Source organism: Daphnia magna, linkage group LG2, assembly GCF_020631705.1.
Source record: "Daphnia magna isolate NIES linkage group LG2, ASM2063170v1.1, whole genome shotgun sequence".
Taxonomy (NCBI): domain Eukaryota; kingdom Metazoa; phylum Arthropoda; class Branchiopoda; order Diplostraca; family Daphniidae; genus Daphnia; species Daphnia magna.
Genome location: NC_059183.1, coordinates 18,810,986 through 18,831,183, shown reverse-complemented (window position 1 = coordinate 18,831,183; position 20,198 = coordinate 18,810,986). Strand labels below are relative to the sequence as shown.

Here is a 20,198-nt window from a genome sequence, read left to right as displayed (position 1 = left end):
CTTCGCTACGTTGGCCATCCATTGCCGCCAAAAGAAACCGAAAAACACGTTCTAAACGATACGAAACAAACTGCTGGTTCCATCAGAAAATGTTCGAACGAGAGGGAAAAACAGATTTTTCTACATTTGTTGGCATTTCTTTTTCTAAATAAGAAATTGCAATATGCATTACAAAACGTGGGCGGATGAGGGTATATCGGTTTTTTTTCCAGTAAAGACCATCACGGATAGAGAAAGAAAAAGAAAAAAAAAACCGTAGGCGGTGGCCCCTCAGGTACCGCAATGATTGGGTGGAAGGTAAAAATATCTATAAAAAGGGGGGGGGGTCTCTTATTCTACTAGATGTTGCTATGTAACACAACTACACTATCCATCCGCCGAGAAAAAAACAGCTGACTTGTTGCGTTACGTACGTTCTCCACACGGAGAGAAAGAGAGAGAGAGAGAGAGAGAGACGGGTTGGAAGCCATGTTTTTCATTCCTCCTTCTTCTTCTCCTGTTCTTATTCACCCTCTCTCCATTTACCTTCTTTTACACGTTCTTCTTCTTGAGACGCCTGGCCCGAAAGCCTTCCACAGTTGTGTTGCAAGTGTGCGCCAGTGCGGTCGGCATTCTCTACGTCTCCCGTATTATTTGAATTTCTCGTTTCTCCTTTTTTTTTCTCTCTCTCTCTGTCTCTCCCTCCAAAGGCACACACACACACACACAGACAGACATTCCATTGAAAAACTAAAAAAGGCAATCCCCTTTTTTCTCGTTCGTGTTACCTTACGTGTGGTGCTTATAGAATTCTCATCGGTTTTTTCTTTTCGTCATTTGAATTCTTCACACTGTCATACCTTTGTTGAGATTTTTCGGCCGTTTGGACACACGTGTGGCTCGTTGGTTCATCAAGTGATTGAAACGCTCGACTCTACGTCCATCTGAGAAAATGGAATAAAAAATCGGATTTTCGCTTAGTGGCCAACAAGAGGAAGAATTTCAAACGTTTCACTCCCGAAATTTGTTTGTTTTCTGCTCATCACCATGGGTAAGCAAACAACGTCGTTTCTGTTTCGTGTCGTGCTTCCTATTCTGAGTCTATATTTGATTCGCATTGCTGGCATCGACTTGTGCATGGCCATGGCGCAAATGCGACCACCGTGACAGCGAGCGGCCAAAGAGACGGACAAATAGATGAGAAACGTGAGTCATGGAAACAGACAGCGTTTTTATGAATGTGAAACGGGGTTATTCGCAGCTCAGCTGGACGCTCACGCGTGAACAGCGTTGCACAAGGATGGGCTCACTGAGAATCAGAAAATCCTCTGAGCAAGTCGGCCTGATGGCCAACGCATATTTCACCTGTGCAGCTTTAGCAGCGGGAAGCCGTGACATGCTCGTCAGCTGAAATCCTTTTCTTTCGCGCACTCTTTTGTACCGCGTTCGGCCAATTATAAGCTGGTGGAGCGCGGTGCTGTACTCGTATAAGAAATTGTATAAGAAACAGAAGAGGTCGGGAGCAAAAGCAAAACATGTTGTGACCTTGTTGGCGTGTTGACGTCAGCCTCTGCGCAAAGAGTAATTATCCGGAAAAAAAAGGAGAGAATTGCAAAGTCTTTTTCCTTTTTCTTTTTCTTTTTTTTTTGCTTTTCATGTTGGCATTGACGGTCATAGAGAGAGACGCAGTAGAGAAATCACGCGGATGAAATGCATCGGTATGTGTTGGGGCCCTCCTCGTTGGGTGGCCTTTTGCCGGCTGCATCTGACCAAATTGGGAAATACAACAACAACACACAAAAAGGAAGACTTTTAGAATTGGAAATGTGTTTTTTTTTGTATTTTTTTCTAATTTAATTTCTGTAGTGCGCTGGAAGAAAACGTAGACGAAAGCACGTTCACTTGCAATGTGGGTCGCTGTAGAGTGTTCACTTTCGTATGCGTGCTCCATTTTTCCTCGGTCGATTCGAATTTGCTTCTGGGGGTCGATCATAGCCCTTGGTTGACTCATCTAAACAATGAAAGCAAAACCCTCGTCGACTCTATGCACACGGTGATGGCCTCCTTTTCTTGCTCCTTCAATCTTCTCCAGCAGCCATCATGTCCTTCTTCTCTTCAACAGCTTTTCCCCCTCGCTTTCTGGAAAAGAAGGTAAAAAAAAGAAATGAAAACTATTGGTTGCTTTTTGTGTGTGTGTGTGTGTGCCCTGCAGCCACGGGGCGAGATAACCTGGCCCGAATCCAGCAGCCGTGAACGACTGGCAACCCAAAAGAACTACACCCAACCGTTTGAAAGAGAAATAAGTGAAGGCCTTGCCTTGTTTTCTCACAGCTATTTCTTTCTCATTTCGCTCCAGTCTCTTTCTGTTTGTTTTTTTTTGGGTTTTTTAAATTCGTATATCAATGTGTGCGTCTGTACAACTGAGCGCGAATTAAAAAAACCAAAAAGAAACAAATGCCGTGAAACTTGCAACACCTTTTTTCTGTTAAGGGGATGCGGAATTCAGAAGAGAAAGTTCGGTGCGCGCTTATCTCCTATACGAGACGTATTTTCACTACGTCTTCAGTGTAGAGCGGCTCATTATTGTCGAGCACACACCGCCGGTGGAAAGGGCAGGAAACTGGTTTGGGCAACACGATAAATGACGACGACAAAAGAAAAGTGTTTTCCACTCTCTCTTTTTGGTTTTTGTTTTTGTTTTCTTTCTTCGTTCACGGAGAGTCCACCCGAAAAAAAAATTTTTCTCTTCTTCTTTGTTTCATCCTTCTTCTTGTTTCGTCCTTGTAAACAAGTTTTCTTTTGTGTGGGGGGGGGGGGAGAGAAAGACTCTCTCCGTGTTTCGTATGGCCGTGCCGTGTTGTTGATGATGATGCGCACTCCGTAAATGGAATGTCTCTCGTCGTGTCGGACAATTGCGTCTGAATAAAGAGACATTTTCATCGTGGCTGACTCTCCGACTCTGACTTCCATTTTTTGTTGTTGGTTGGCTTTCGATTGGCTCTCGTCAGATCGGGAATATCGGATTCCAACTGTGACTCTCATCTATGCGACGAATTCGAAATGAGTGGAAAGTGTTTTTCATTATCTTATCTTTTTTGCAGGTGCATCGGCAAGTTTGCGGCCTTGATCGAACCGATTCTAGAAAAAAGCCCATCGTCATTCTGGTCTCAAACGGCTGACAAATAACAACAGGAGCAGCAAGAATTCAACCCAAGCGCATTTGAATTCGTTGTGCCGCGTCATCTCCAACGCGTCCATCCCTTCCATTTTCCCCTTCGCATCAATTCAGAAGGCAGCAGCCGAAGAGAAACAGAAGAAGAACGGCGTCGTCCAGTAGTTTGTACACGTTTCGACGACTAGGAGGAGCGAGCAGCGAGCAAGAAATGTCTCGCTTTAGTGAAGTGGGTTCCATGGCGCCTCACGGTGGCCGCAAATTGCTCAAGTTTCTGATCCTCTTTGAAAATTCGTCGCTCCTCTTTTTCCCTGGACAATTTCTCAGCGGCCGCGTCCTCGTCGAATTGGAGGATGAAACGCCTGTCCTAGGTGAGTTCTTTTTCCCATTTGTTCGATTCACTCTTATCAAATCAAATTTAAAAAAAAACAGTAAAAAAAAAAACAGTTAAACATTGAGCGATAACGATCACACAAAGAGTAGAGAGAAGAGGCACGATATAACGACGTCGTTAACTATTCAACGGTATGTAAAGAAATGGCGATGCAAAACGTGAAGCATTTCATCATCGTTCAATTTTCCTCACCTGGAAAAGTGGCAAAAGCCATTTTTATCAACAACAAAAAAAAACCCATTCGACTGTAATAAAGCACATCTACGTATACACACACATATACTACCTGTGTGTGTTAAAGGGGTGAGGCTTCCAAACACATTATAAGGCAGTGAGCGGGGCAGTGAGTTATGCATTCCCCACCTATTTTGTGTGTGTGTGTCGGGGCGAAGAAGATTCTTGAACGGATCTAACGGTAAAAGAGAACTCGTAAAAAGTAAAAGAAACTCGCCTGATTCTAGACGTTGTGTTTTTGGCCAGAAAACCAACAGGCAGCATCTTGCATCAAATATGATACAGCCTATGTAATCAAGCGAAAGAGGGGCTCGTTTTCAAAGGCCATCATTAAGAGGGAATATGCATCAGCACAGCTGTAATTAGGTTTAACCTTACGTGCGAATAGTGTGTGTGAGCTATTGCTAAATGACATAGTCATAAACGGCTAGGCACACACACACACACACAAAGAATATGACATCACCAGCAGATGATGTCATCAAACTATACACGGTAGCCTCTCTTACCCTCCCCCCACTTTCGACGCTTCCTCTTTGCTGTATTATTTTAGCCAGTTATTGCCAACAGGTCACGCTTGGAGGTCACCCGAGTGGGCGGGGCGACTTGTCAAACGATTCGGTTTCACACATCTCATTCAAGGTGGGGAAAACAAAACAAAAAAGAGATCCCGCCGCCTGCCTACATAACATTTCGTTCTTTCTTCTTTTTGTAACTTTCTATACATCACAGTTTACACAGGCACCATTTCCTCCGTTCGGGAGGTTATTCACATTTTTCTGTTTTTTTTTTTTTTCATTTTTGGCCCACAATCATAAGTCACACATCCATCCCGACACAACCTTTTTTCCACAGTAGGTTCCTCTTCTTTGAACAGTTTTGCATGGTACCGGGAGTCACGCAACGTGCACACACAAAAGGTTATGTATAGACTCCGGTATACGTAATATTTTTTAAAAATTAAGGACGAGCTGGGAACATTGGCACAAAAGGAATCGAGAGAAATTTGTTTCGTCAAGTTCACATAGCAAAAGGTACACACTGACGTGATGTTTGGCGGTGTATACGGTCCTTTATGTGTCATTTGAATACCCCGACATGGCCGCCCATGTTGGATCCATACAAAAGCCGTTCGTTTGACGTACACATCCGATAGATGAGGGGTAGGAAATCATCAGGCAGGAATGTGGGCTGAGCGTCTTGTTGATTTCTTCGTTTCGATGGCGATCGTGAACGCCATTTTTGAATAAGAAAATGCCACCCGCTGGTTCTCTTCTAAAGCGGAAAAATAGACACATGCGAGGCTGTGTAGAAACAAACAAGCCATTGGCTTTACATATGCACGGACCCAATGGAACGCCCATTGTGTATATAAATCTGCTGCTGCTGGCCGACCTCTCCCCGAAAATGCCCAACTTCGTTTGACCTACACACAAAAAAAGGAAACGGAAAATCGTGTATTGCGTGGTTTTCTGGTTGCATTATTGAAGGTACGGCCTTGATTGCCGGCATATCTTATTAGTTGTGTACCATACGTGTTGTGTAATAGGTTTTTTTGTGAGCCTCCCTCGTCTTTCTTTAGATGATGGGCGGCCAAACATTTTGTGGCGTATTGATGTTGGCCAGCAGCCCATCTCTTCCTTTCCTAGTTGTGCTGTGCGTGTATATATATACATACACGGCCGTGTGTGGCTGTTGTCTGTGTCTCTCTTATGATGGATGGTGTTTGATGAGAGTCTTTCCGTTCAGCCATCAGCGATGGGAAAGAACCGTAAGCGCGTCCGGCAAGAGTGGCCAACTGGCCCTTTCTTCTCTCGCCCCCTCCCCGAAAAAAGTAAATAACTAGGAAAGCAAAAACAAATTCAGCCTTGCTGTATGATCGTCGACGGTGCCTTTTATAGCGTGTCTTCTTTGCCTTGATGGTCCGTCTCTCTTTTGTTGGGGAGATTGTGCACGGCCTTGCTTCAGCTCTTGCCCCAAGTGCTGGTGAAAATGAATCCAGCAACGCGCATCAGCCTCCAATGGACTCTTGTTCTATTGCCGACCTTAATCATATTGAAGTTTCTCGTTCGAAAGAAAGAACGGCCTACGAACAGCGGATCGCATGTCATCTGAAAGAATTCACGAACCGTGGCCAAAGAGATTTCACGGCTGATGATTTCATGCGCCGCTTGTCGTCGCCACACCGAACACACAACTATATGGCACCACTGCTGTCTGCGCATGACGTTATCATCAGCCAGCCAAAAGAGAAACACAGATTTTTATATAGGCCCAAACTGAAGAGACACGCGTCAAAAGTTTGGCCGCAAATAAACACGAAAATGAGCCAAACGCGTTTCAAGCGACGATTATTATTACGAGCCTTTTCTTTTTTTTTACGATCTTTAGCCACACGTTTTTTTTTTTATTATTTATTTTCATTTTTCTCGATAACGTCAGACACGATGGAAATCATCGCCAATGAACGCAAGAACTTTCAGCCAAAATGTCGATGTGTTTTGTGTGTCAAATTATTCCGTTCTGTCATCATCATCGGAAATAGGTAACGCGTTTTAATATCGACAGTAAGAAAATATTAAATCATTCCGTGTTTGGCGACCCCCTTTCTTCCTACAGCATTTCAAACTCTTGCCATGCAAAAACGTGCAGTTCAAAACAACAAAAAATTGACACACCCAAACTGAAATTATTCGAAATAGCTGCTGACTTGATTTTCATGCCAGTACTACGGCGGGAGTAGACTCGGATAAGTGGAGTCTTAGGTATACTACGATCGAGGAGCTTGTTTAACCCTCTTCAATTCTGGCGATCAATTTAGAAAAAGCTGACGGGACAATGATCGATAAATTGTTTCTCCTTCGATTTCTTCCTATTTTCTCTGCCATATGATGCGATGCTTGCGTGCGTGTGATCTCTTCGATGCATAGTTGCGTGCCCATTCTACAGCCGACAGTTGAGCATACGATGATGGGTTGGAGGGAGGAGTTGTTGCTCCTGCTGCCGGGATGTCCGGGTAAGAGAAGGGGAAAAAAAACAAAACAAAAAAAGATTCTTGTGTGTATGTACATACTTACACGGAATGTTATGGTGTACATCTATAAAAATAGAAAATGTGCCGTACATGTAGTTGCTTCGATACAAAATAGCGGGCCGTGCGTCTAGATGTTGGCAAAAGGCTCATCCTGTGATGCATGAATCGGTAATCACGCGGATGTGCGGGTTTGGCACTAGAGCCAATAAGGCACAATGTCCGGGAACTCTTTTTATTCTTTGCTCAACCAACATTTTCTATTATTTTCGTTTCTCAAATTTTTTCTGAACTTGCAATCCATCTCCTTAGTAATTAGTCGCTATATACAGTTTACGTATCGTCCTACACTATAGGCTGGTGTGCAGCTGTACGCACGGCATATAACAGCTGACTGGCCGTATCCGCCACCACACACCTGTGGAACAATCAATCAAGTCTATACGTGATTATCGAGGGCAATCACCGCCGGTATTATTTTTAGCACAGACCAGCAAACATTCCACAATATGTGCGTTTTAGTTAAAACACGAAACGGATAACACCCGCGCTCATTATGACGTCATTTTGTGTGTGTGTGGAAATAGTATATATATCTATTGAAATGGGACGGAAACACTAGCGGCTATGGAGGAAGGAAGCAAGACATACTTTGCATTGGGGGTTGAAGAAAAAAAAAAAGGCTAAAGGCGAAATCGTGTTTGCGGCGAGTTTCACGCATGTCAATTGCGGCCCAGCTTTTCATAAGAAGACTCGTCTGCTTTGGCCGGAAGAAGAGGGCGGCTTCATCAGCAGCTCTTTCTCGACACAAGCTGCATCTCGAATGTAGACAGCACCAGCGAAATGCGATGTATCCATCACGCAGCGTGTAAAGAGACGTTGCATCTCACCACATCCTTTTTTGTTTTCGAATTTAGTCCAATCCGTTCGTCGACACGTTGCATTGTTTCTTTGGCTTCCGTCGCTTCTTATCGTTTTCACCAGTATAGAAAACAACACAAAAATGAAGACATCGTTTTGGATGTTGCAGCACGATGATCGCTTCCGTGACAAAGAGAACAGGCGTTTTTGTTTTTTTACAGTCGTACCACAATGTACTAGGCTAAATGTGTTTACAAATAATTGCAGCTGTTTGTAGATTTATTCGAGTCGTTAACGTTGCTGCGTGTGCCGAATGGTTGGTCAATGTCTTGGCCGCTTCGTTTCATTGGCTTTTGCGGCGCAACGGTACGCGAAGTCGAAAACAATGTCCTTAAATATTATAGCTGATAATGAACTCTTTTGCTTGCCATGTGATACACCTGACCTGAAACGGGATTTTCAAACAACTTAGACTTTTGAAAATTCGTTTTCCAATGGTCAATGGGCAGTGCGTCTGATTCTTTTGTGCACAAAACAGACCCTAGCGGTTAATGAAGAGAAATGTTCAACCCCTTACTGAGTCGCTGCCCATGTCCGGCCGTGTGCGTCCTTTCATGTGGCAGCGCAAAAGAGAAGTCGGCAAGAAAAGAACAACATTGAAAATTTCAATACGGATTGACGAGAAAAGGGAGGTTCGGCAAAGATGAACAGAGGACCTTTCGTATATTATTACGTGATTGCTGTGTGTGCAAAGCGCACACACCTGGGCGCAGTTCAACGCAAGTCCCGTTTAAAATGGTGTATTTACCTGATTTCGATGACGACTCCGCCCCCTTCCTTAATGCACACCATGCTGCCCTCTGGATCGATCAATTCATTGTCAAACTATGGAAAATGAAGGAAACCAAAGTTCTTGTTTCAACGAACTAGGTGGAAAAGTGGTCACGGCGGTGCGGCGCACTATCAACAGTTATATCCTATATAGTTTATGGTATTGTACTATATCGGAACACGGCATGTGTAACAAAGTATTTCTATATGTATAAGCAACCGCTTTTTTTTATTATCTTCTTTTTCAATAGCCCTTAAATAAAAAACACATTTTTGGAGAAAAGAAGTCGCTTGAGGATAATTTGAAAAACTCGACAAACAATAAGCCATTTCCTGCCGGATTGGTTTGACCGCGGCTCATTTCAATCCGCTTTTCACCACCAAGCGAAAAATAACTCGATAGACTGAAGGCATCACACACACAAAAAATAAAAATAAATGTCTTGACACGAAAGAATGTCCCGCAAATGTTGAATAAGGTGTGCCACAACAATATTTAGCTAATAAAGCTTTCCGGTGAAAAGAGAAGAGAAGAGAAGAAAAAAAAAGGTGTTGACAACCAACTTTTTATTCGTTTTTTGTGTGTTGGTGATGAATTTCTCCTCCGTTTTTTAAAATATTTTTCTGCATCTAACGTGAAAAGAACTGAACGAAAATACACAGGTACGAACAAAGATTTTAACGAGGCATGAACGACAATATCGGCAACTCTTCGACACCGTTCTCTCTTCGCGTTTTATTTCGTTTCGTTGTGACGGGGCTCGTCGTTCATGTAAATCGACAAATACCAAAGGGCTCATTGAATTTCGAAATGATGCAATCACGCAGCAGGTCATGCATCTCCGGCATAACAAAGAATGACGAATAAATCGAAAGGTGATTGCACTTTTCTTTCCTCTCCTCTCACTACTCACTATGGTATTAATTCATTGACGTTTGACGGATCAGACTATCATTTTTGAGGACGCCAATCTATTAGAACAAAGTATAGATCCCGTTGGCAAGTATAACGTCATTCGTTGACGACACAATAGACGTGGAACATTAGCTAATACAGTTTGGATGGAATGCTTCGGTGATGACGCGATGCGGACACAAGTAACGGCGACTTGCACGACTCATTGAATTCACGTCCAACGGATTTATTCACGCGGCCAAGATTTTCAATGTCTCGTCTGCACGTCCTTATTATGACGAGTCTCGATATAGAAATGAATTGTCGTTTTTTGTTTCTTTCATTCTCAAAGCGATGATCCACCGTTATGTGGATTATCTATTAGTATAGACTATACAGCATACATAGATGCACGTCATTGAAAGGTTAGAATGGGGCGTCATTTTTTGTAGCGGGCCGAGACCGGCAGGGCGTTTGAAATTCACGCCAGTCAGTTCTTTTTTTTTTTTTTTTATTTTTTAAAAATTTCTTAATGAAATTGCTATAAAATTGGTTTGAACTGATACCCGCGTGGGGAGTGTTGAGCCTAACATCGCCCAATTCGTCTTGTTATTTACGTCTAAATATTTTACCTTTTCAAATCAATTTTTGTTTACCTGGTAATTTAAAAGTGGGATCGAACCTCATTGACGCATGCTCGAAACTATTTTTGGTTCGTTGTTTTTGGTGTGGCTTGATGCCTCCCCTCGTTTCGTGACGCTATAATTTCCCACTGGTGGCGTGGCTAGCGGTTTCTCTCCGTGTATCATCACATGCACATCGTGTGTACATGACCGACGTGCCGCGTGATCGACTCCTCCTGTTAAGGGTGACGTCACGTCTTTGGCCATTGCGGGATTCCTTTTTCCTCTCTGTCATCAGTTTTTCGACGTTTTTTCGGGACCCATTCCCGTTTCAGTTCAGCATACGCACGCAACCGTCTTTTTTTTTAGTTCAATTTACGACGCTCTGTCTCGTTGCCAATCAAATGAGGATGCCATCGGTGTTGTTTTTATTTGAATGCGTTTTCACAACTCATGGCTGAACTCACGTGCATAGATCAATCGTTTTATATCCATTCAATCAGCATATTCTCAGAGTCCCGAGATTCACCGCGATAGAATCAAAACTGACGCCATCATCTTGATGGCGTCCTTTGTTCAAAGTTATTGCCGTTTGTCAACGTATTATGTACCGCGATTTGCACAGCTGTCACAGCAGATATACTGACCAAACCAAACTATCCGTCTCTCTGTTGTTCAGATGCATTCCCTTTTTGCAGCCATAATCATAGGTGGTCAGATGGAGAGAAAACCCAACCCGCGCGGGCACATGATGATGCATTGCCTCCAGTCGGGGCAGACTCTTTCGTTGAAAATTCTTTCAAAGAGTATATGATGTCGTAAAGAAAAGGCTGCGCCCAAACGGCTAGAGGCGCGAGCGAACAAGCAAATATGGCACTGCATAAAAAATAATTCCAGGCTGACAAATGGCGGGCCGAGAATTGATGGAGTAGATACGCGCAACGAACGGGTCGGACGGGTCATTTGTAATACAAAAAAAACAGGATGAGCTATTAGACAGGAACGGGACTGAGCAAAAGCGATGATGATGCTCATGTCAGGTATCGTAAATAGAATGTGTCGTCATCGTTGCATTTTTGTTTGTACACCGCAAAACGTATATCTCTCTCTCTCTCTGCATGAATGTATATAGTCTACGACATCAGAGATAAGAGTATCGTCGTCATTCGTCCTATTTCTCGTGCTTTTCTTGTACAACTCTGGATGTCTAATCGTTTTCATGCATTGTCTCTTCGCAGGTTTGTTCTTTCATGTCGTCGGTGAGGGAGTGGTCAGATTGTTGAAGAATGGCCGGCAGCACATCAGCGACCGCGAAAACTACATCGATTTCCGTATGCGACTTCTAGGCGAGCCAGGTATGTTCCTTTTTTTCAATTGATTTCACTATGACATATACTATAGCCTATAGTGTGTGTGAGCGTTTTTCAAGTGTGAAACAAAGCGCATCTGCTCTATCTCTTGTTTGCTGCAACCGAGATACACGTAGCCTATTAGCCTATAGTATATACTGTCCGTCTCTCAATTGAGTATAGACACAGTATGTATGTCATATTCATAAATCAAACAGCAGTGGCAACAATAACAACCGCCCGTCGCTTCTTAAAATCCGGATCGTCCGAAATGCTTTGCGGTGTATCAGTTCTCTTTTTCTTGTTGCAGAAAACAAAACCAGTTCATTAGTCGATTTCTTGTACGTACTACATGTGGAATAATACGCGGCTGTCGGATTGTTGTAACGTGAAAAAACAACAGTCGGTCTAGTTCGTGTGTGTGTCACAAACACAGCACGTCCCCTACATCTGCTCTTCTTTTCTCATTGGGTCAATAGAAAATTCTCAATGAAAATCATTTCGAACAAGTAGCTACATCATACGTATAACTCGTATAAGGGATAGTAAATACAACCATCGTAGGTTATAATGTAATGTGGTCAGCGGGAATTGGTGATTGTATTTGGCTGTTCGTGAACGAAGGTGTAAGAAAACAATGGGAAACTGCCGTGTGAGAAAGTTCTAGTTTTATTTCGTTTCCAATCGTTCGGTTTTATTGCCTTAGTTTCTCCCCTCCATTACATTTAGCCATCGTGAACTCTTGCCGACCACCAGCCACTATAAAAACGCCGTCTATAAATACAATAAAAACACATTTCAAATGAGATTTTCAAATGGCTGCGACTGACCATATTGAAGAATAGAATAGCGTGGCGTACGTGCGCCTCCAAGTGAATTTAACGGCATTTTTCACTATATCGATTCAGACAGGAGTCTGTATAAAACATTGCACCTGTCCATGTACGAGAGACAGCACATCAGCACGAATAATAGCGGAAAAGTTATGCCAGAGATGATGACGTGCAACGTGAACAAGGCAGTTTACCCGTTAAGTTCCGTTATGGATACCTGATGCAGTATAGACATCATCGGGGCATAGCCCACAAAAAGAAAGAAACTCGAAGAGCATCGTTCGTATAGAGCTGGCTTTTAATAGGAAATGCAGTAATATACGAATAATATTCTAATGAGTAGATATTAGAAAAACAAAAGAAATCGCGAGCTCAACAATTTCATACAAACAAAAAAAAAACAAACAAAAAGAGACGATGTCGAGTTGTTTAATATTAAGATGAGATGGTAGGCTAGTGACGTCGCAACACTTGGTCAATGACTATCTACGGCTTAGACGTTATAGTGAACCGAACGAGTGGGGTCCAGGGGAAATCGAGTTCAACACCGGATGAGCCATTTATAAAAAAAATATCTTTTGACCGCAAGAGTTGCACGACGCAAGAACAAAATTTCCCGTCCACGTCGTGGAATAATGGGCTATATTGAACGCGTCCAAACAGTTGGACGTGTTTTTGTTGCCCGAAAAAAAACGCGCTTTGTCTTTAGCCGAGTTGTTTGCCGTCTGCCTTGCTGTTTGGTCGGCTAAAGCGACGTGATGGACATATAAATGTAGGCTACGTAGCAGTATATACGTATTACGTAATAGGATGTCATATCAAATAACAAAACAACTCGATTGTCTCGATTCATTTGCTCTACCAGGACAAGGACCTGTTCTGCTTTCACCTGGAATCCACAGTTTCCCCTTCAAACTTGGATTGCCGCTAGGTCTGCCGTCCACCTTCCTCGGTAAACACGGATGGGTCCAGTATTATTGCAAAGCGGTGAGTTATTTTGGATTGATTTATTTCAATGGATCGACGTTTAGGACAAGGCATTTTGGGAGCTATCAGTCGATGATGATGGCGCGTTCCATATCAGTCCACGAAATCCATCATATTATTGTAATCAATGCAGCCATGTGTTTTTGAAATGAAAACATGCGCCCGACATTTTAAAAGTCATCCATTACTGGGCTGGACGTCGTCGTTTCACAACACTTTTTGTTTATGGACTAAAACTTGGTTTTAACATGGCATTTCTCCTATTTTGTTTTTTTGTTTTATTTTGTTTTTCTGTTTTTTTGTGTGTGTGCATCTGTTTGTGATACGGTGAATCAACAGGCGTTCCGCGAGCCCGCCGGTCTTCTGCACAAGAACCAACAGGTGTTCATCGTGATGAATCCCATCGATCTGAACTTGGAACCGCCCATACTAGCTGTAAGTAATGCACCTTTCGGCTTTCTTATATGTAGACGTCTAAATAAAAAGCAGCCACCGGGCTCTACTTAATAATGGCCAATAGATTAGAACCAAGTCAGCTCATATGCCAACGCTATAGTCTACACGTCTATAATGTATAATAAGAAAATATAGCCGAGTGGGCCGAGGAAAAGGTGTATCCCCGTCGGCGTCAACGTACCAGCGACGCCCTCGTCTCATCGCCTAATTGTCGGTTACAGACGCTGTATGCTGCATATATACTACATATATACTGAACACAGTAGACTGTACACTTAACCGTGAAAACGAGAGCTGTTTGCCGCCCCCCTCTCAGCGTCCGTTCTCCGGCACCCACAGAAACCAATGATCCGTGAACGCCTATATACATTTTCAATTGAAATATAATTGCAGCCACATATAGGCAGCAGGACGGCACATGTTTTCTGCGGTGGCGGCATCGTTGCCCTTTCTGCAAATGCCATTTCATATTAGGCGACTCGCTAGACGAGCGTCCCCTTCTTTTATATAGGCTTCATTTATTATTCATCGATGCTCGGCTGGCCGAACTTGCTTTACGTAAGAGCCTTCTCGTGTCGTCGCACGTGAATTGCCATGTCGTTTTACCTCTTTGTTAACTGCCAGTTTCGATTCGGATCGATCGAGGTCTTTCAGATTCCTGCCTTTTGCATCGCATCCGTTCCGCACAGTAATAACGGCACGGCCAAAAAACAACAACATCTGTCTCCTTTTTGACGCCAGACTGACGGACGTTGTGCCAATTCTAACCGTTACAGGTCCATACAAGCAATCGTTTAGATATTTCTGTTTTTTTCGTGTCTTATTTTTATCTGTTGGCCATTTTTGTGTTGCTGTCTAAGGAAGGGAGTAAATTCTTTTTGCATCTCTTCTCGTTAATCGGTTGGATGAAATCTCGTGGGTGATGACGTCGTTTCAATACGCTTTGCAGAACTGTGCACAATGCGCGGCTGTTATTTCTTCTTCTGCATTTTTTCTTTTCCCTTCTTTTTATCTGTGCGTGATTATATATCTTTTATAAAAACATGTACGCTCTCTTATCATCCGTCGCTCCATGTTTTTGTTGCTATGGTGAATCGGTGAATCGGTGAGGAGCCGTTGCAGCTCCTGCTGCTACCGGATGAAATGGTCGGTCGGAAAGCCTTTTTTTCTTCTTCTAATTTCTTTTTCTCTTAAAGGCATTTGCTCTTGCCAGCTGGCCGTATCAATCCGCTATTTATGCAACGGTAGCTCCTGCTGCTGCGTTCACTCGACTGCATTTATTTACAGATTTCGCCTTGATTTCTTTTCTTTTTATTTTCAGCCATTTTTTTTGGGGGGGTATTCGGCAAAGAGATCGGTTAATGTCGCCGTCAAAGAAACGCCCAATCAGTTGTATACAGTTCAGTCAGCCGCAGTTATTGATGGCGAGTCGGATGATGGTACTATTATACACCATGTATATGCATAAAACAAAAGAATAAAACGAAAGAGATAATGACGTGTTGCAATATGCATATGCTTTCTGATGTATTATGCAGCGGCAATAGTGTACAGCAGACATATTATGAGATCACTGAAGACGAATGTGAGCAGTCCAGTCTAGTTCTGGGCAATATCACAAGCGATGGCCGCCTGCTGTATATAGACATTGCACGCGTGCATCGCCGCACAGAACACAGAAAGGCCGCAGCGTGACACCATCCCGACTGCATACGTGACGAAGACAAAACAAGTCTTTTGTTGTTCGCTTTTCCCCTTTCCCGCTTCAATTGCACCAAAGATGCTCAATAGGAAACTTTGGCGTAAGCAGTTCGATTAGCATTTCCATGTGAGAAAAAAGACACCAGCAACAGGTTCTTTATTTCTCACTTATTAATGAATACTATTATAGCCATTGATTTTATACAACCCGTGGTCGTCCTTCAATTACAAATGATGGTTTCTAATGTATAGAGGCAATAACGAGAATGCAAGTTTCTCTCCTTGTGTGGCTATTGCTGTTCCAAGTGGTCAGTCAACTTTGAAAGGAAAGAAAGAAAGAAAGAAAAAGAGATTATTTCCTAAATCTATCGAATTCTCCATGGTGATATGAGGCATAAATCCATTCCAATTTTTATGGGCATTGAATACCTGAAAGAGCAAGGAACGTGTATCAAAAAGACGTTCATTCCTTTTTTGTGTGTGTCTGTCTGTCTGCTATATAATTCCATTTTTCCGTTGTGCAAAGATGGACCGACCTCTTGCGTAAAAGTCTGTTATTATATCGTTGCAGTGTGGAAAAGATATTCCCCGTCTGTATATGAAGCGGTGCTGCTGTTATTGATCGGCGTATTTCTTTTCGATGTATCGTTTCCGAAAAATCCACTTGGCCGTGCCGATTGGGCTGTTGTGTACATAGACGAAAGCAGAACGTCGCAGGGGCCATCATTCAATCAACTGCTGCAATTCGAGTGATGCTGACCGTCCCCTCTTTTGTCCACCATCATCACGATGTGATTATTGGCGACGATAATTGTTTCGAAAAACGCTGCAAATAGCAGCCGTTTGTTTCCGCATGTCGTAGGCGTTCACTTCTTACGGCTATGGCGTAGCTGGAAATATCAAAAAAAGCTTCTGTTATTCCATGTCCTGCGAGGCTCGCTTCCTGTTTCCGCCATTGTTTAACGACAAAGACAACATCCAGAAAAAGAAAGAGAAAAGTCAGATGCGCGCGCACAATCAGGCGCTGCCGAACAGCGTCAGACGCAGGGAGACGAATCGAACCAATTCAATAATCAATGCGACGAGACTTGAGATTTATTCAGGTGAACCTATAGCGTACCTTTATTGTCGCTATTTCGGTGCTGCACTTGTGTTGCCAAAATAGCGCGCATCGACCGGCCAACTCGGCAATGGTTGCCATCCATTTCGGTGTTGGTGGCTGCTGCTCTACGCGGAGATGCGACACGATGAGAGTCGAAATGCAATTCGTTTCGTTCACTGACAGTTGGTGTGGGATACGCGCACACCAAAAAAATGATGCGTTTTGAGACTATATAGGAAGTAAGCCGTTACCCGCACATGTCGTGTTACACTTTGACTTTATGGTGTACGTACTGATCATTTGTGCAAGCGGGAAAAGGAATGGTGGTGTGGGCGAGGCGCTAATATACGGGTCGGCATTCTCAACAGGACAATAATGAATGCTGTGCATTGACGGTAATTATAGCAGTGGCGTGTGTGCGCACCGTACGTGTTGTATGCCTCGTCGATTTGAAATTTCACGTTGTACATACCCAGTTGGAACGGGTTGACTCACGAAAATCGTGAACAACAGCGCAAACACATCAGGGTTTGCTCATCCGACCCGAGGATCTGCTGTTAGAGTCTCTTCTCGCACACACGATCACTCTTAAGCAGAGTACACTATATCGTGCCTTACGTGCTGTTATAAATGTAGACGCAAGTTGTTGTATTCTCGTCTGTCTTGACTAACGTCGATTTATTGTGCCATTTTCCCGCTGTGTTTGCATATTGGCTTGGTCGACCCCATCTCAGCAACCTTTCCATTGTGAGATCGAGCACCGATTGGGATTGAACTGCTTCACTTCGGGTCCCGTGTCGTGCCGCGTGCGTCTGGATCGCGGCGGTTACGTCCCCGGCGAAACGATCGGCATCTGGGCCTCGGTTCACAATCAGAGTCGCGTCACCATTAAACGGACCAAAGCCTCGTTAACAGAGGTACATTTTCTTTGTTTCTTTTCTTTATTTTTCTAAAATGAAATGGGCATGACATCCGTATACTGACGCAAGAGAGTTTTCCTCGGAGAGCTTCTCTTACGAGATCAATGGCTTTAACTATTAGGGGGCCGATTAAATATTCATAAAGAAACGCGGAATGCAATAAACGGGTTCACAGCACAGTACAATTCAGTGCAAACTATTCGATTCCACAAATGTTTGATAGATTTTCAAGCTGCAAGAGTCTTGCAACGGCCTGTACGCTAATCACGCATTCGAAATTTTAATCTATACGTCTAGACTATTCAATACATGGCGAAAAACCGAGTGGTGCAAACGGAAACTCGAGAACTGGCCTCATTGAACCGAGGCAAAATCAAGGCCGGTGAGACGGACGACTGGAGAAACGAGCAGCTGTACGTTCCACCTTTGCCGCCGACCAATTTGAGAGGCTGCCACATCATCCGGATACAATACGACGTCTTTGTAAGTTTTCGTTTGTCTATATGCAACAATTGGAAAGCCGACAGCCAAAAAACGCGTTGAATAATGAATTTTGAGTTACAAAGCGAAACACGTTGACGGGGGGATTCATTATTTCAAAATATTTTTCTTGCTTTTACGACTTGCATAGTTTCAAATCGAGCCGCACAGCATGGAGAAGCCCATCAAATTGCAGCTACCCATCATGTTGGCCACGTACCCGCTGCGAAGCGATGACGGCACGTTGAGGAGGAAACGAGGCGCCCACTACCCATCCACTCTGCCCATCTTCCGCCCTTGGCTTGATGAGAAAACATTTGATTGACGGCCATGCACGTGACCGGCGCGAGCCGACACACACAAAACTCTTGTATCAAAAGTGTTTTTTTTTTTTCTGTTTTTTTTTGTTTTCAAACATTAAGTGAAAAGAGGCAAAAAGGGGCAGCAACGTAACGAGAACAAGACAACAAATCAACTTGAAGGTACCCGGGAAAAAATAAAAAGGAGAACCACAAAAAAAAATTAAATAAAAAAAAAATAAATAAATAAAAAGGAAAACATGAAATATGAATATTATAAATATATAGTATAAGCCAACTGATGTGTACGATGTCGTGTAGCAGCTGACCTTTTCATCTCGAATGAGATTCAAACGAAATTGCTTCCCAAAAAAAAAGAAAGAAGAAGAAGAACAAAACAAAAACTGGAAAATGATTAGGAAACGAGGAGAAGGCGTGAAGTGTACGACGATGCAAGTAAGAAAAAGAAAAGACATCTCCCGTTATGTTTAATTGTATATTCCGCCTACACCGTGTCATCCAATAATATCCACTGAGCAGCTTCTTCGTTTTGGTTTTTGCTTTCGTTTCTTGATTTGTTTTCCCGTCTATTTTTTGTTGCTTCAATTTCGCCCTCACTAAAAACGATTTAATTACTTTCCAAAAATAATATCAAATGAAAATGAATAGAAAAATTCCTATTTCTTCGTCCGTCTACTGGCCAGTTGTGTGCAGCGCAAATTGTTTTTGAATTGCAACAGCCACGACGAAATGATGCGCTTTTTCATCGCTATCCATTTTTTTTTTTCTAAAATCTTTTTTTTTTTCCCCTTCTTTTGCCCATTTTTGGCGATCGCTCATTTCGTTTATTAATAACACGTGAACTCCACTTGCACTGTCAGACATGTTTTCGCCTCGTCATCATTTTTGTTTTTTTTCTTCGTAATTTCAAGTTTATTGCTTTCATTCTTTTCTTTTTGCCCTTTTATATCCTTAATTTTTATGAGTGTGTGCACAAAAGGAACCTCCCCTCGTATTATTATACATATTATGCAACTATTTTTTACCTGCCGCCTGCTCTGCTGTTGCCCTTTTTTCGTATTTGGCGGTATAAACCACGTCACGTCTTCCTTCCCTATCTTTGTTTTGTTTGGGTTTTTTTCTTTGTTGGCAGTCTCCCGATTATTAGACATCACCAGTCCCGCATTTCTTATTGCCTTTTCTTGTATGTTAATCAAATATGGAGACGACCTCCTCCTGTGCCTTGCATTATAACTTTGAGAAACAGTTGGCTCATTGGCCTCCATCTTTGCAAGATTTGTCAAAATTGTTTGCAACTTTTTTGGATGTGTGCGAGCGCACAAAAAAACAACAACAACAGAATCATTCACGTATGCAAATAAGACTTGTGTGTAACATTTCCTAATTCGAAATGCATTTTTATTTCTCCCCTTTCTTCGCCTACTTTTTCAACTTTTTTTCTCATTTCTGTGCAATCATAAGAAGCGGCACATTTTCTCTTCAGCCGCGCATCCCAAAAAATCCCATTTTTTCCAGGTAAAACTCGTTTCTTTTCCCCCACTTTTTCGTGTTTCTTTTCCCAGTCGATGCTGATTGCACACGTGTTATACTTTTCTATATACATACACACCGATTCGTCCCCCTCCCGAAATAAAGACGCAAGTAGACTGCGACATGAAAAGGAAATCCAAGAGTTTGGTAGACCCTTTTTGATTTGAGCCAATGATTTTCATTTTCTTCTCACAGCTATTCTATTGTGAACACAAAAACTCACCCAGAAAACCATAGAGCATTTTATCTTTAAACTGTTGCGCGAATTGGGCAATACTTTGCATCGACTTTAATCGTTTTCTCTACAGCCATTCTATATAGAGTCGGTCTGAATGATTGCGGCAGACGATGGGCGCCAGATGTATTCGCCGTGCGCTTACAATATAATAAGGTTCAAAGCGCTGAGTTATTAACGAGCTCCCCCCAAAAAAAAAGAAACGATTTTGTTGCAAATCGGGGCCAGGTGAGAGATCGACGCAGACGCAGCGTGAAGAAAAAGA

The 20,198-nt window shown here is 42.8% G+C and overlaps 1 protein-coding gene across 2 annotated transcripts; it reads left to right on the top strand.

Moving 5' to 3' along the window:
- The first annotated feature begins 570 nt into the window (after positions 1 to 570).
- Positions 571 to 19,581, top strand: LOC116917050 (arrestin domain-containing protein 4). 2 transcript variants are annotated; one of them, XM_032922405.2, is made up of 8 exons: positions 571 to 1,030; positions 3,081 to 3,522; positions 11,259 to 11,375; positions 13,068 to 13,189; positions 13,529 to 13,624; positions 17,183 to 17,365; positions 17,666 to 17,851; positions 18,000 to 19,581. In XM_032922405.2, exons 2-8 carry the CDS (start codon positions 3,363 to 3,365, stop codon positions 18,171 to 18,173), a joined length of 1,038 nt encoding a protein of 345 aa, XP_032778296.1. In that variant the 5' UTR covers positions 571 to 1,030; positions 3,081 to 3,362; the 3' UTR covers positions 18,174 to 19,581. The 2 variants fall into 2 exon arrangements, with proteins under 2 accessions (XP_032778296.1, XP_032778297.1); XM_032922406.2 differs by lacking the exon at positions 571 to 1,030 and adding an exon at positions 1,734 to 2,130.
- The last annotated feature ends 617 nt before the right edge of the window (positions 19,582 to 20,198 follow it).